Source organism: Melanotaenia boesemani, chromosome 7 (assembly GCF_017639745.1).
Source record: "Melanotaenia boesemani isolate fMelBoe1 chromosome 7, fMelBoe1.pri, whole genome shotgun sequence".
NCBI classification, from domain to species: domain Eukaryota; kingdom Metazoa; phylum Chordata; class Actinopteri; order Atheriniformes; family Melanotaeniidae; genus Melanotaenia; species Melanotaenia boesemani.
Genome location: NC_055688.1, coordinates 19,907,425 through 19,924,997, shown reverse-complemented (window position 1 = coordinate 19,924,997; position 17,573 = coordinate 19,907,425). Strand labels below are relative to the sequence as shown.

At 40.6% G+C, this 17,573-nt stretch overlaps 1 protein-coding gene across 2 annotated transcripts in view; it reads left to right on the top strand.

The window, feature by feature from the left end:
• Positions 1–17,361, top strand: part of elf1 (E74-like ETS transcription factor 1) — a 39,546-nt gene extending 22,185 nt beyond the window's left edge. For both annotated transcript variants that reach the window (XM_041990237.1, XM_041990236.1), the window contains 8 exons: positions 5,735–6,044; positions 10,711–10,885; positions 11,157–11,261; positions 11,363–11,524; positions 11,662–11,745; positions 12,421–12,613; positions 12,852–13,193; positions 14,530–17,361. In XM_041990237.1, the coding sequence (XP_041846171.1) occupies positions 5,973–6,044; positions 10,711–10,885; positions 11,157–11,261; positions 11,363–11,524; positions 11,662–11,745; positions 12,421–12,613; positions 12,852–13,193; positions 14,530–15,340 (1,944 nt within the window). In that variant the 5' untranslated portion in view covers positions 5,735–5,972 and the 3' untranslated portion in view covers positions 15,341–17,361. The remainder of the gene's footprint in view (positions 1–5,734; positions 6,045–10,710; positions 10,886–11,156; positions 11,262–11,362; positions 11,525–11,661; positions 11,746–12,420; positions 12,614–12,851; positions 13,194–14,529) is intronic.
• Positions 17,362–17,573: the final 212 nt, after the last annotated feature.

The following is a 17,573-nucleotide window of genomic DNA, read 5'->3' as shown; positions in this document are numbered from 1 at the left end:
CTGCCTGTTTCTGCATGCCTTGTGTCAGCATTGTGGGCAGTAGATTTCCTCAAATGGCAAATATGACTTTGAGATACCCTGTAAGCCTTTTGAATACAACTCCACTGTCTTTAAACTGCAACAAGCTGAATGTCAGAATGTGAAAGAAAATTCAGTGGTCACATCTGCCGATATTGTCTTATAACTGACATATTTACAAGCCAGTGATGCAGTTCTTAGTATTGATTTGATGACTTTTGTAAATCCAAAGTACTAGAAATATTTTTTTCTTCAAGTTTACCAACTAAAACACAAGAAATTATTGGTTAGATAGGCAACACTTAGTCATTATCTAAAATATTATCCACTTGTAATCAGTTTGGTGTTATTCATCGCTCTTTCAGGGAATCAAGTAACTTTATGATTCATTTGGGAAATGGTACCTGTGTAATAAACTCATATCTGTAGAGTAATAGCATGTTGTTTGAGAAGGAAGGAGGGGGAGTTGAGAACTTTCCGCTCTTACACAGAGGAAGAGTTTTCTTGTGAGTGTGGTTTAACAGACAGGAAGCTGCAGAAACCCACTGTTCAGTGATGCTGTTCCTGTGAATGCTAAATTCACAGGTCAGTTTGTGGGTGTTTTTTTTCTTTCTACCCATTTTTACACATAGCCATTTCTAGCACCTATTTTTAATGTATGCCATGAAACAGGACAGTCCAGCATGCTGCCAGATGTTAGCTGAGAATGTTAGCTGAGAAAGGTCAAACTATAATGTCTCAGAGAAAAATATGTTTTCACACATCAGGATGAAAATGTGACCAAAAGAGAGGTGGAATGCGGTCACTGAGGACATTTCTGAACTACAGTCCCAGGGGATATAACTGAGCTTTCATCCCAGATTTCTACACCCTATTCGCCTGCTGAGCTAATGTGTCACATTCTATATATATTTATTTATTTATTTATTTCCCCAGTTTTTACCAAGAATTGTATAGGATGGCATAAGCTAATGTTATTACAGAGCCTGAATCCTGAGTGGAAAACTACAACCTTCACAGGAGATGAGATTAAATTCCATTCTCTTTTTGAAAGCCTACGCTCGAGGTGACGTTTTTTTGTTTGGCTCTTGCACAGCACAGCCTAATACCTCCTCGTGTAGTACAGACAGTGAGCTCTGCCTCAGATGCAGTTTTGTCTGTGTTTCTGACGCCTTGTGCTTTGCAGCTGCATGCTGTGAGCCAGAGTCTGTGCCTGCCTCTGTGCCCATTTCTGCCGTTCACCCGCTGTACGCATGGTGCGGCCTCTGGAAAGTGCTGTGAAAGCGCTCATTTACTCAGCTCAGTAAAGTTGAGTTTGAAACATGGTGAGACATGCTGTATTGTGCAATGGTAGGTGGTGAGTAAATGTAGAATGCACAAAAAGTATTGTATACAAAACAGTTTTTATGCTGCTGACAGTGCTGCAGCAATCATAAAAACCATGTCTGTGAGGTCTTTGTCTGCCATCTTTGCAACCCTTTAATTGCTGTCCTCTTATGCTGTTAGCAAACAGTTTTTTTATCTCTGTAAAATGACAAACATGCATACAGTTTGTGATTGTTACTGACTCTCTTTCTGCATCTAAATTAAGCCATGTTTTTCCCAAAGCTGTTGTGTCTGAGTTATTTTTCTTGGCACTACAATTACCATTGTTAAACACTGGTGGGCAGTTTAATTACAGCTGGGTAAAACAAGAGGAAACTTCTGTCCAGAAATTATGATCATGATGTCCTGATGCCCATATGGGCCATCACAGAGCTCCAGGAATGAGCTTCAGTCTCATATCACTGAGTCATTTCCTTCACAGGAACCCAGAGGATCCTGCAAAAACAGCACGCTGACAACCATTTCATAACATGGTGGGGCTAAGCCTTTGAATGTTCTGCTGTCCATGTTAGTGTTTTATGGGAAAGCAGACATCTTTTTAGGACTTTGACATAATTCGTCTTGGTAATCAATCGCTTCAACCTTTTCAGATGGCAAGATCACACTTTTTCTAAATTTTTTTTTTTATATATTAGGGGGCATTAAAGAGACTCTTGATTTTTGTCTACATCAAACTGAACAGGTGTCATCTACCAAGTCTTCACCTGTGTGGGGAAAAAAAAGTTTTCAAACATCAAGACTACCAATTACACTCCCTTAACAACCTTTAGCCATCTTTAAGACCTGTGACTGTTGTATTAAAACCAAACAAGCACACTGCTGAACAGTCAGTCACCTGAGCAAACATGTATTTTTGTAACCTAAGCTGAGAATGGGCAGATAAGTAAAGTTTGCCTGTTTTTTTTTCTTGCATCTCACAATGTTTGCACTCACCACATGCAGGGTGAGTCACTGCATAGTCATTCAATTGGCTTAAATTACCTCCTTTCATGGTCAACAATGAGCTCAGCTGAAGAGACTAAAGCGGGGGAAGTAGGGCCTTCTGGGAATGCTCCATTTGTTCATGAATCCTGACTCTAATTGGTTGTTATTGCGACTGACAGTCACCATGCTGCAGAGGTGGAGTCGGCAAGTGTTTGCTTCTTACTCTGTTTCAGTCTACTGCACACCAGGTCGCCATGTATGAATATTACACTTAATTACAATAAACACCAGGGTAGAGTTAATTGAGAGATGATGTCATGATATTGGTCACATGACATCACTATCATCTCTGCATATTGACATACAGTAATAATTTGATAACTTAAGTCATGTTACATTACAATGTATCATACAAGTTGGTAGTGACAAGAAAATAAAATTGGATAGAATTTAATTAATCTATGAAAAAAATTGGACAGCGTCCTGAAAGCTGCACTTCTCAATAGTTTTGAAAAGGAGTGTGAAAGCAGTTGTTTTGTTTTGTCCCACTATTTTATTGTTTCAGTCATACAACTGCATGTTGCAGCTGCCGGCAGTAAAAAAAAAAAAACAAAAAAAAACAAGGGAACATTTTTTTTACACTAATAGAAAACGAGACATCCTGGTGACCACAATGTTTCAGAGGGAGATTTCTCGCTTAAACTGGCAGAGTTTAGAAAATTGTCCAAAATGAATGGTTGCTTTGTTATGTGTACTGTAAAAATGCAGCTGTGTGCTGATATTAATTGCGATAATAGCTACATAATCTGACATGTCCATGTTGTTGTATTAAAAATTTATTCCTCTCAGGAGGCCACATAATATACAATATTAATCCTGATTCACGTGCCTAATTAGGTGTTCTTATAGTTTAATTATCTATTTGTTTCAGAGCATGGCTTTAAAGAATGTGTCAACAGAGATTAGCAGAAATAAGAGACCGATATATAGAGCAGTACATACGACACTTGTGTTTGGTTGTATTTCATCATAGGACACCACAGTTAAGCGTTTCATCCTCTAGGCCTCATCAAGACGCCACTCCTGGTAACCATACTAAAATATTCTAGTCTGTAAAAAGAGCGCCCCACCCAGATCGAGTCACAGGCAGTCTATTTGCTCTGTGGACTATTATACATTGACTAACATTTCTGTAAAATCCCTCCCTTCACTGTTCTCCTCCTCTTCTCTTCATGACGTAGTTTGTTCAGTCACAAACCTGCCCCTGTGCTGGGACAAGGCAGCTGTTGTCATGTGCTTGGGGATATTGTGCAGGCTGGATCTGACTAATGGCTGGCTCTCTTATAGTCCTGTCTGCAGTTAGTACCATGCCAACTGGGGCATCCAGATCAATGAAGCACTGACAGGAGGGATATAAAAAATACACAAATGTAGCCACTGACATGGTCTGTGACACTGTATTATGAATTCAACAGATAGCACATAAAATTGTGTGCAAACATGAAACATTAGACAGAAATATGGCAAAAATTCTTGCAGATTTTCTAACCATCAGTCCGCTGATAACCTGTTAATGCAATGTTACTCAAGGAATCTGCTGTAAATGTATTTTTTTCACTGGAAACACAAATAAGGAGTCATTTTGCAAATGCATGTCCACCCACACTGTTTTCAGTGGTTTCTCTTTTGTTCAGTAATATGACTTATAGCTACATCGTCCTTAATTTGGAAAACTCAAACCGCATTTTTCATCTTTTGTGCATGAGTCTGATAGTGTATAGTGTCCAGCAAAAACATGGCCAAGTAGACCAAGACACTGAGCTCCAAACATGTGGCAGCAGCGACCAGCTCTGGCAGAGGTGGGTAGCGACCCTGCCCGGCAGAGACAGCAAGAGGGGATTGACTGGAATGAAACACTAGCCTTCAGATTTAATTTCCTTGGCTCTCTCCTCTTATCCAAAGTGTGGCTTCACAGACAACAGCCACATGTTTCTATTCTGTCTGGATGCTTTAGCAGATTGGAAAACTAAATCACAAACATTAGCCCCCTGTGCCTGACAAGCTGCAAAAGTCCTCTATCACCTCCTCTCCTGTTACACCCCCTTCAAAAAACAATTGGTATGTAACTTTGACTATCACACAGGCATTTCAAAGCAAATAAGCTCCACCCTGCAGCAGTGGGAAAGGCGTGTGAGTGTTGGAGGAGGGGTGTACCAAACTGCCATCTGAATTCTCTACTCTTGCCAGGTCTTTGGTCTTTGGAAAAGGAGAAGGTTGCTTGATGTGGGGGTGGGGGTGGGGGTGGGGGAGTAGAGGTGGGGTAGCCGCTGGGTCTCGTTAGGCATCCACCATACAGAAAACTTGCCTCTGGGTATCGGGCTGTTGGGGCACACCTCATCACACATGAACACACACAACAGCCCGGCCACTAGTTGGCTTCCCCCTCTGTCTGTGATCAGAGTAATTTCTCGAGGGTCGTCACAGAGGGGCTTCCAAAGCATCATCAGACAAGTGATCTGTATGTGTGTTTGTGTGAAGTGGGGAGGGCTCAGTCAGACCATCTCCACCCTAGCACCTACTCATGTGATCATAATATCAGACCCCAGAACCATATGATCTAGGGTGGTGTGCAGTGGGGAGTCTCACAGTCAAGGTCAGAGAGTTACGAAATAAAAGGCCGTCAGTAATTAAATCACCATGAATGGTGAACTGAGATCCTCTCAGCTATTTGGTGAGATGTTGTTGCTGCTAAAATAAATTGATGAAGATTTTCTGGGGGGGATTTTTAGCCCTAAGTTGTTGGAGATCATTTTAATGACAAAGAAGAGGAGAAAAGAAAGAAAGAGGACATGGTGCAAAGGGCCAGAAGGAAAACAATTACAAAAAGCAGCTCTGGTTGTTGTAGAAGATTACATTTAGTGCTGTAATCCACGTTGATTTTATGCCCAATTATTGATAAATGAAGATGTACATTGTGTTAGGGTTAGGGTTTTTAAAATTGTACTCCAAAGGGAACTGCACAGGATAAAATAGCTTCTTCAGACAAAATAAAAGCATCATGCAAGCGTAAGCAACATTGGGTGGGTGTTGCTTTTCTTGATCTTTATTTGGGTTGATAATTTACCATTACCATTTAAATAATTTACCATTTAACATTTACCATTCATTTTCTGCAAAGATTTGTCACGTAGGGACAAATGTTGTGGCTTTTAAGCCTCAATATCATAACCCAGATAATTTTTTTCTCTTGAAAATGTGTTGGTCTAATTAGGTTTTACACAACCAAGTAAGGCCTCTTTAACCATCTTGTACTGAGACTATCGCTGCCTGTTGTCTTTCAGTAAATTTCAACTGATCTAATATGTTTGCTGACCTTGGACCCTATTTCTGTCTGTGTCTCTGGCAGGTGTAGATGCTCCAGGCACAGCGGGGCCCAGCCTCTGTGTCAGAGAGGGACGAGGCTGCTCCCACCTGGGCCACGGCACTCCTCTGAAACCCAGCTCACGGTCTCTCACAACTCTAACTGCTCAGATTAAACAGGACGACACAGAGGCCATTTTCTGAGGTGAAGCAGAGAATAAGGAGGAGGAGTAGTCACAGTGGGAATACTTTATTCTGCTCTCTGCTCTCTGAACTCCACTGTCATGACGACTGCAGTACAACCCAGTGAACTGGTATTTGAATTTGCCAGCAACGGGATGGACGAAATCAATCAGGTATCTGTCAATCACAGAAACCACATTTAAAACTATATAAATGTTTACTACTTTTATATATAAAGTGAACTTGTAGTATACATTTTTTAGTACTTGATCAAAATACTTTTGGACAAGCTTGACTATCCATCCTTTTTAATCTGACATACTATATGCAGTCTTGTTTATAAATGCAGTACCTTCAAAACAGACGTGTGTATACATCATGGCCATTGGGGCAGGATTAGCCTGACGTCTTTAACTCTGATACTCGTCTGAGAGGAGGATTGAGCAGAAAAGAGGTTTGGGAAGGAAGACTGCTGGGAGTGCACAAATGGAAAGATTAAAAAAAAAACTGCAGTGAGGTTAGGGTGCGTGGGAGGAAACAGGCGGGGCTCAGACGTGAATGTGTTTATGGCACAAAGGTTGCTGTGTGGGTACACAGTGTGAACCTGTGCCTGTCTTGTCGTTGCCTGATCAGGTTTGCATTTATCTGGTCCCCACACCTGGGTCTGAATCCTGTGGAGCAGGCTTGTTTTTTTCTGTAGGTGTATGTGTGCTAATGTGTGCTGGTATCTGTATGTGTATCTAAAGTCACAAGCTGTTACTGGATCCCTGAATGGCACCACTTCAGGCCTAACCTGACAGACCAGTTATGTTGTTACATGGAAGGGATGGGGATAATTCAACTAAAAGATCTTGCATTGTTCCAGTGCTTTAGTTTTGTCCCATGTCACACTGACTCGGCCTATTATGCAAGCTGTTTTCCCCTGTTTACAAAATCATGGGGACATCCCCCCACCCCAACCCCCAGAAAAAAAAGGAAAAAAAAAAGAAAAAAGAAAACACTAATTATTAAGCTGAAATGCCGTTTTATTTCAGCTTAAAGTTTTATAGATTTATTCTGGCCACTATAAACACATTGGGGCTGAGTGAAATCATAGTATATCTTCTGTAATGATTAACTCTCTTATATTGACGTTTAAGGCAATAAGAAGCTCCTTCAAGTGTATCATGTGATAATGCCATGACACAATCAGTCAATTGTGGGATGCCATCTAAACTTGCTCTTTCAATCTGGACATAAAATGAAACCGGTCATTTTTATACTACATGTCTTGGCTGTGTAATAATTACACAGCTATTCAGCTGTGTGCGTTGCCAGGACTACCGTGATGCTGTCGGCATAACACCGGAGCAGGAGAAATATTCCATCTGCTCCTCACTGGAGCAAGATGCCTCCATCTTCACTTACCTGAGAGAATTTAGAAAACGCTCATGCTTTTGTCTGCTTTTCAGCTGGTTGACGTGTTTTCAGACGCGTGCTCTCTGTAGAGTCACAATACCCGAAATGAGGACATTAAAAATAATCAATCTGCAAGTTTTATGAATCGATATTGGATTCATTTAATTTGAATCAATTAAAATCAATCAATCGTTTTTTTTTTTAACTCAGCCCTAGTTATTAAGCCGTCCCACCGGTTTTTAGTCCAGCTTTACCACAACTGAAAACCAATGTTTACCCTGACTATGAAAGCGACTGAAACCAGGTAAACATACACTTCTGTACCAACGAGGCTGGTGTATTTTAGCAGAAACTACGGTTATGCTGCCCATGGTAATGAGCACACTGTCTAACAAAACCAAATGTAAAAAGTGTTGCTTTAGGCTCATTTAGGCAGCACTGTTGACTTACTTGTCGAGGAGAAAGCGGGCAACTTTAGCATGCCTTTTAAAATCTTTCTCCCTGTTGAGCTCCTCCCACCTGGGGAAAGCTAGCTCAATGTTTATCCTCCTTATTTGTATCAACTGGTCACACTGCCCTTTAAGTGTCCTTTTTAGACTTTCTTGGCAATGGTAAAAAAGGCTCTTGTACTGCCGCTGCTAATGCATGGTCCTGCATGGTCCAACAATTTAACAGATTTCCCAACTCAATCACTGTACGTTGGCTCACATTGGTGCTATTTGTCCCTTGCCAGCGGCCTCAGTATCAAGATGGCAGAATGTCATGCCGCTTCCCCATACCCGTCATGTACGAACAAATGCTAAATTCTTCGCTAACTAGATTGTGTCAGATCATTATTGGAGGTCATTATACATCAATGATAACACATATATACATGCAGACATAAATTTTGGCCAGTAAACAACAGACAATGTTACACAATGTCCTTTTAAGTAAATATGATGGTATTTTTCAGGTGATAGGTGGATTGAGTTTGGCAGATGTCACAATGAGGATATTGAAAGCATACCAACAGTTAAACTCCATTGTGGCTAGGCAGGTAAAGCAGAAGAGAGTGGGGCGTTGGGGAACAGCCTGTACAGATGATGTTGCTTTCAAAGGCAGAATAGGGAACTCAGAAATGCAAATCAGCCTGATTTCTATCGTGCCTGTTTCCCTATTAGAAATACTATTCAAGTAAATAAAGAGGAAGAAGTAGTTAAAAGTTAAAATTCACATTATGTTCATTAGTTTATCGGGTTAACTGTTCCACATTTTTTAAACTTTTTGCTTCTTTCTGTAATAGATCTTGTCAAGTACATTGCAACATGTTTTTCAAATGGTCACATCACCACTTATATGACAGTATAGGACAAGTCTGAAGCAAAAGTTAAGGTCAAAACAACAGCAGAGACAGCAGATTCTCATGTCTCGTGCTTTGTCATCAAACTATGTGGGATTCAGTCTCTTTGCATTTGATGGGAGGATGTGGGAAGTGCTGTTGTTCCAGGAGCTCAGCAGACCAAAAGTCAAAATGTCTTTATCTACTGACACACACACACACACACACAGGCACACTCACACACAGCTCTCACCCAAGGACGGTATACATCATTTCCAGTCCACCCAAGAAAATGTCTTTGTGTGTAGCTTTCTGATAATGTCTACCAAAGATTCTGATTAATGAAAAACATTCAGTGGATGTCAGAGACACACTGATAGCGTCTGTAGTCAAAGCAAAACTCAGGGTTTTTATTAGCCCCAGGCGGTCTTGTGGTTTTACTTCTGAGGTGGCACAAGCAGTGTGTTTTTCATCGTCAAAGTAACATGTTGTGCCATCTTGCTTTAGATGCATTAATACCTTCATCATTTGCAATTTAAAGGGTCCACAATAAACAGTTCATGGAGTAATTACTGTTGCAGCTGATTAGGTGGCCTAACTGTGTCACACCTTGTCCAAATAATGAGTCGGTCTGTTAGTTTCCTAGTTAAAGTATAGCAGAAATGGGTAAGTAGCTATGCACTTGACTACACCCTCATCCCACCACTCAGCTCAAGGCCTGGGCACCTGGTATGTCCCTGAGGTCCAAACCAACAATGAACACTTGTGTACGAAGAGACAGATAAGCCTTTATTCATCTTCCTCCTAAAGCACCTTTTTGTCTATCTTGTTCTCTCTTAAATCAGGCCATCCATGTCAGTTTTATTGATCCCCATTTTTAAAAAACTAAAAAAAAGCCCTGCGTTGTATATTTAGAGTCAAACAGCTGCTTATTTTTATGTACTTTCTTATTTATCTTTTTGTGGATTTTGGATGTGAGCGTTTAGTGACTCACCTCTAACCCAGTCAACACAGCAACATGTTGCAAACGTTTAGCTTTGATTTGGCCATGTTTGTGTTTTACTGCTACTTTAAATATTTACAGACTTGTTTTAAAAAGATGTTTGTAATTTCCCCTGCAGCTGATGAGGTAAAATGTTGCAAATAAAATGGGCATTTAATCGAAATTAGCTTTATTTGTGGCAGTGAGGTTTGGCCACATCCAGCATTTAGATTTCATTCCTGACATAGCCAAAAGAGTTTCATGAGCTGCTTGGTAGTCAGAATAAGGATCAGCACACATTTAAAGTGTAGTGTGCTGCCCTCTGCTGGTGGAAAGTTGCCTTTAAGTACCTGAAACGACGCCTTCGTTTACACACTGAAAAGAAATCCAGAAATCATTAAAATTTTACTGAAAATCGATGAACTCTACAACCAAGCTGGCAGCGTGTATGTTTTACTGCATTTACTTCTAGCAACCCATTTGACTCACTGATACAATTTATGTTATTAGTCATCCTGTTTTTTCTGTTGTCACGAACCAGGGACCTAATGACCGCTCTCAAAACCTGTCTTTGAGGAGCTCTTGAATGTGTTTGGCTTCTCATGTTGATGTTGCTCAACACTTTCGCCCTTCCTCTGGTTATTCCCTCAACCCCCTCACTCGTTCCTGCATCAGTCTGTGTAATGCCTGAGGCGGCACTTGGAATTCCCAAAGCATGATGAAGAAGGTGCTCGCCTGCAATTCATATCTGATCCATTAACATTAATTTGGGCTTATATAATTTCTGAGCATAAGATTACTTTCTCAGGAGAAGGAGGCCAGATCAAACAGCTGGTTCTCTTCTTCTTCAGCAGGTCTCTGTGGACTCCTGCAACACCACAGAAATGAGCTCTCCTCCATGCTGCATGCCTCTGCTTTAGCTAAAATTTGAGTATGACTCTACATTTTACAAGGCAATAAAAATAAGAAACCGAATCAGGTTATATCATTAATATTGTGTCATGTGGGGTTTTATATTGCATTCATGATGTGTAATGGAGGAAATAATGGTGTTTTTAGATAATCAATCCCCTCGCCACCAGTGTAGCATTACATACTTTACACTATGTATATGTATGTGTCTTGTCTTTCTGTTCAGCTGGACGACCCGTCAGTATTCCCAGCAGTGATTGTTGAGCAGGTGCCCCCAGCTGATCTGCTGCAGGTATACTCAGGTCTCGAATCTGACGAGGTGACCAATGGTATCATGGTGGACACCACTCTCCATGTGGTGGAGGGACCATCCATCTTGGCAGGAGGGGTGGACCTCCCAGGTAACAATATGTCACCTTACGATCGTTTAAATGAATCTGCTCTGAGTTTTAATACCTTACTAAGTAACAGCCAGTAAACCTGTTGAGTAGGTCTGGTGAATCTAAAATCAAATGTATCTTTCTAATTCTCAATTAATTAAACACAAAAAGGAGGCTTGCAGTCATGGTATTCTTTCAGATGTCTTTAACAACGACCTGCACATACTAAGATCCACAAGTATTTACTGGCAACAATTTTATATTGATCAATTTCTTGTTATCTGGTGAACAGAAACAACAGTTTCAGGTGCAGAAGACAGCATGGAAACGAACGAAGCTGCAGCAGCTCTTCTGAACATGGAGTCTCCAAACAACATTTTAGATGAGAAGCGTATGAGTGAGTTAATTTGCATTTTTGTCAATCTATAACTCCATAAACAGACAATATCAGATTATGGTTTGTAATTTTATATTTCTGTGTCTGTTTTGTATGTGTAGTTCACACCTACAGCACTCTGCTGGAGTCAGAGCTGACGTACGCCCCACTGAGGCCTGACCAGATGGACAATGTTGCCCTTGACATGTCGCTAGATGAGGACACCTCGTCCATGGATGAGATTCCTTACAAGTGCCCCTCAAAACCTCAGAAAAAAAACAAAGGTGACATTGTTTTTTCCGTTCTCCTTGTCAGACCACAGGAATAATCTCTCACTAAAAATTCCATGTAGTAGGTAATTAGATGATTATACTGTTGCATTTTTCCACCTTTATAACAAGCTGCCCCCTTTGAATCATAGTGCGAAAGCCCCGGGCGGTGCGTCCCTGCTCTCCTATCACCACCCCTAACCTGCCACTCAGAAAGAAGAGCAAAGAGGGCAAAGGTAAGGATCACTAACTAGTCCACTTTTCTTTAATGAGCCAATAAAAATCAAGGTCTCTCCTCCTCTTCTGTACGCTTTGTTTCCTCCTGCCGAGTGTGCAAACAAAAGTCCTCAACCCCTGCAGTCCAGCAGGGTAGAATCTGGTCGAGTTAATGGATGAAGGGATCTCAGAGTGCAGTGTTTCACAGGGAAACAGAAGTGATTGCAGGCTGGAGGGCACGCTGATGCTCTACTGATAGAAGCAGAGTAGTGCCGCTATATGTGGACCCTCATTGCACCATTCAGTGTGACACAAAGAGGAGGGGGCTGGGGACGGCAGGTTCAACTGCAAACATATACATCACCCTGTCACGATATCTGGGATTCAAGTGGCTACTGGGAGTGTTGCTGTTTTTAACTATTACTGGCAAAGCGTCTCACAAATGAGAGTAATCTACTCCCAGGCTTGGTATAATTAATTTCCGTCTGAAGCTCACATGCACACACACACGTAACTCACAATACACTAGCTGTTGAAAAAAAGATTAGTTTCTCCTGTAACCTCATGACTTATGTAAACTGAATTGCTAAATGAATTATAGGTGTTTGTAACGCAGCTCTGAGGCTTTACCATGAATGTCGATGTTGCTAAATATGAAAACTGTGACTCAAATAATTTCCCCCCATTTTGTGCAGGCAACACCATCTACCTGTGGGAATTCCTTCTGGCTTTACTGCAGGATAAAAACACCTGTCCTAAATACATCAAGTGGACACAGCGTGAGAAAGGCATTTTTAAGCTGGTGGACTCCAAGGCTGTTTCAAAGCTGTGGGGAAAACACAAGAACAAGCCTGACATGAACTATGAGACCATGGGGAGAGCTCTCAGGTAAGGTTAACATACCAATGAGCAACATTTTCCAAAGTGTCATAATCATGCACATATGCTCTCTTTGAGTTCTTAACCTTGAAGACACAATTCCACAGATACATTATCATCATCATCATTATTATTATTATTAACAAACTGGCATAACAATTTAAACTTTTACGTGGCTTGTAAAGCTTTTAGGATAGTAATATGTATATTATATTGATCATTCCCTTGCCAACTTTCTCCCACATAGGTACTACTATCAGAGAGGGATCCTGGCTAAAGTGGAGGGGCAGCGACTGGTCTATCAGTTTAAAGAGATGCCAGCTGATCTGGTGGTGATAGAAGATGAAGACGCAGGCTCTGATGCCAACCCCACCTATGGCAACCAGAGATCTACCAATGGGCGGTCTATAGTGCGTGGAGGTTCTAAAGGGCACGGAAAGGCTCATAGTCAACATCAAGTGTCAGCAAAACAGATGAAGAAAGAACCCAATGATGAATATCTCTACCAGGAAGCTAATGGTGGACACCTCCTTCATATGATGCATGACCACCAAGGATCAGGTGTCCAAGATGCAGCACAAGCTATGAGGTAAATCAGATACATGTTAAGAGGAACCATCAGTTACTTCTATATTTCAACATACCACAATAGATGCTAGAACATATTCTCATTTCATTCCTGAAGCAAGATAGACAAGTCAGTCAAATTGGCTTATTTTGCATATGTTTTTGTGTGTGCTCATGTGTAGGCAGATATGCTAACTAACTTTACTTCTGTAAAACGAGGGCAAAAATAGACTTTAGAAACATTTACTCAAGTACATTGTTTACCTACTAGGAAACATTCTTTACAATTCAGCTGCAAAATGTTTCCATCAGTTCATTTCTTTCATGTCAAGAGTTAGATGAGATGATTGACATCACTCTGATGCCTGTGTGATGAATACTCCAACAACCAGCAGCTAGTTTTCAGGTTGCCTGGCAACATCACAGTGATGACAAGACTCCATAAAGTGACTCCATTTGTTCACCAAGACCAGAAATAGCTGCACTTCTTCAACTCAGGTTATTGCATTGATTATGCAAATGGCCTATAAAGTATAAGTGAAACTAAATACGTAAAGTCTCATCTAAACACAGTAAAATATTTAGTGTGAATGGTAAGTTAAGCTGCCAAGCCTATGTGCAAATAGGAGAGCAGTATTGATCTTTTTGCCACATAGGACTCTGCCAAAATGTCAAAATGCGTCCTCAAGTATCAGTCCTGTCCTGTATCAGTATAAACTTAAAAAATATCATCATCAGAGAGACAGCCTCTGGCCTAAACCTGATAACTCATAACACACATGTTACACACTCATGCATATCACTGCACTTGTCTGAAATTCACAGAATATGACTGAATCAAACATAATCAAATGTTACTTACTTGCTGTATCTTGAAAGGAAACTTAATTCTATATTAAAACCTTGTATTTTTTCTTTGAGTTGAGAAAGATTGCATTACAGATACATGTCATAAGGAGAATGCAGATATAATAAAGATTATAGCTTAGCAGTAAATAGTACTGTTATGTTTATAATGTCTAGCACCACTTTTGCCTATAGACTGCAGCTGTTGTTGTTATAAGGTTTTCTTAGCATTTTACTGTTGCATAGTTAAGTCTACTGACTCAACTGTGAACAGGCAGTGATTTTTTTTGAGTTGTTGAACATTGTAGTTGGGAATTGAAGAGAAAAATGATTTCTGCTGTAGTGTTATCTCTGTCATTTGTAATATTAATAACAGCATTAGTTCTGCAGTTTAGCATCATGACGGTATTCTGGTTAACTATCTCAGTAGGGGACCATTAAAAATAAAACAGAAAATTCAATTATATGTGCTCAGTTTAGTAGATATTTATTTATTTTTTCTGTCTCTTCAGAACCATTAGCTGTCCAACATCTGTGTCTATGGTGCTGACGTCTTCCGGCTCTCTTCAGTCTGTTCCCCTCACTACTGTTCTGGCCAATGGGGACTCGTGCCACTCCTCCCCTCCTCGGGTTATTCTCCACACCATGCCCTCCACGACAGCAGGTGGTAAAGATGTGCTCACCATCCAGACAGCCTCTCTCACAGGTGGAGCCAACAGCCTGCAGGACGGCCACCCGCAGCAGCTTCTGGTCACCAGTCTGGGCTCCTGTCCCATTTCCTCCACCTCCTCTTCCTGCACCACCCCTCCAGGAGTCATTAGTTCCGCCACCTCCAGCTTCAATGGTCTCCCCCGCCTCGTCACCATCAACACCACCAGTGGGCAGACCATGGTGGCGCAGCAGCCTGGCACTGTAATTGCCACTGTGCTGAAATCCAGCGACCTCTCCGGGCTTCAGGTCAAAGAAGAGATGCTGGACCCCAACTACTTTCAGTCAATTGTAAATGGTGATCCATCACTTGCGGCACATACATTTGAAAGAGAAGAGATGGAAGCAGGGGAGGCAGAGCTGCAGTACAGGACTGTGATCATTGATACCAGTCAAAGCCAAGACCTGGAGGCTCCAAGTGAAACTATAACTAATGGACATTCCTCTCAGAGCAGCAGTCCTAGTGAGGGTCTGACCCCTGTGGAGGAGTTGGAGGTGCGTGGGGAGATGTCCCTGCAGCCTGAACAGGGAATCAAAAGCCTGCAGGAGTTGCCACTGTCTATTCAGTTGCCTGCAAACTTTATCCAGATAAAAACTGAGCCTGCAGAGGCCTAGGGCTGGAGCTGGAGGACTCTTCCACAAAAGCTGAACCAAAAACAAAAACAGAATCCATTTGACAACAGTCGTCCTCCCACCCCCCACCCCAGTGATCTGATTAAACGTCATAAGTGAGGGATCTTGCGGCATGTTGCTCTTAAATGTTGGTCAGTGCAGCCTCAGGATTTATTGTTTAGTCACATATTGTGTGACCATGTGCCTAATTTTAGAAATCAAGGGAGTGATTTTTTTCCCCAAGAAGTTAATATTGAGATTATCTTCTGTAGACATGAAGCCCAACACACAGACACATGTACAAACACAAAATGCCTTTCCTTCTACGGGAACTGCCATTGGATAAACTGGGGATTCCTGTCTACCAAATGTGCCAGTTAGTTATTTTTTTTACTGTACATCTCATTGGACTAATATGTTTAAAGAGGAGAAAGCAACAAACCAAAAACGTGTACTGAATGCCAAAAGGTGGAATGAAATAAGAGGATGTGTGTGTGCATTCTCCTTTAACCACATACAAGTTTCTGCCCCCATGGATGAGGGATTGTTGTAGTGTCATGGCTATATCCAATTTGCTGAAAAGACACATCTCAGAGTTGAATTGAAGAGTGCCTTACAGGAAGTAAAACAGCTCAAGACCCTTTTTTTTTGTAAAGATCTCTGCAGTTGATGAAAAACTTTTTTTTTTCTTTGACATCCAGTAATTTAATATTCATTTGTTTTGCTAGAAACAGTGTAGGTATGCATACATTCTATTAGTTGTGGCCTTTAAACACTGTGTTACTATGGAAATGGGCATTTTCTGTCCACCAAGGACAGTGTAACATCAAAACTATTTGTATAGAGTTGCAGACTGGAGGCACAGCAAGATAGGGAGGCACAAATGGAGAGAGAAAATATGCAGGATAAAACAGATTTTATCAGCCTCTGCCTCAGAGGCTCCAAGGTTTAAATCCTGTTTATGTAAAATGGAATATAAATAAATCTATAAATATATATGTACACATATAATATACAATTGAGATTCAATTTTAAGGCCACAACAAATTTATTTATTTTATGAATTCCTAAATTCTGTAAAAAGGCACATTTGTTTTCTATTTACATGTGTAAACATGAGGGAAAAGAATATGAATGATAATACCAGAAAGCTTATTTAGTAGTTTTTAATCTTAGTTTTTTTTTTTTTTTATTTGTAAGACCAACATTTTTCATTTGTATAGCATTCCATATAACCAGCTTGGGTATTTTGTTGAGTTCTGGACTAGATTGTTCAGGACACCATCATTATTCCACTGTTATATTCTCTTGTCCATATCTTCTGTTATATGTCTGATTTAAACATGTACTGAATGCTTTTTGTTCCCACTCTTCAGCGGACATACCTCTTTTTCCAACAGTCAAGCAATCGAGGCTATGCATTTAAAAATATTATGTCGTCTGTATTGCATCAAACATCAAGTGTATCACTCGGTGCTGTATGTCTTTGAAATCTAACCTTAAATATCTGTATTTGTTAGGCAAAAAGAGGCCCCAGTGCAGCTTTAAAGCTCTACTTCTTTCTTTGCCCTTCTCAGCTCTTGTCTTCTGTCCTGGTCTTGGATCAGTTGAGCCGGTGCCTTATTTTCTGTCCCACTTGGTTAAGAGTTTCTCAGGCCAGCCATCTGATTGGCAGATGATCCTGTTGGGGATGAAGTCAGATACTCTGAATGTATGCTTATTTTTCTTTTAAATTACACAAATGATCAAATCTATGACAATCAGTCTGGGTTACATTTACAATAAAATCTGTCAGGCTTTCCATGGAGATATGCTGCTTTTTTTAAAGCTGCGAATTGTATATATTCATGTATCCTCTCTGCCTCTTCCTTAAAGCACTGTTGTCTGTGAAATGCTGAGGTATGTCCACTGTGTTTATGTTGCTTCCTTGTCTTGGGTTGTCAATGGCCTCTTTTGTTTGAATTTAGAATAGATTTTTAAGAAAAAGTCAATAATCTAATTAAAAACAAAATCTTTTACACTGATATCAGCTGTACTTTATTTGTTTGTTTTTCTGTTTTACAAGCAAATAGGTTTGTGAATCACACAAGCCACAGACAAAATGTATAAAACGACATTTTTGAGGAATTAAAGAGAAAACCAAATTAAACTTGAAAGTGAATAGTGGGCACTAAGTCCATCAATTTCTGCTAAAGCAGTTCCTGCCTTGAAAACTCAGTTTGGTTGGGCTGCTGCA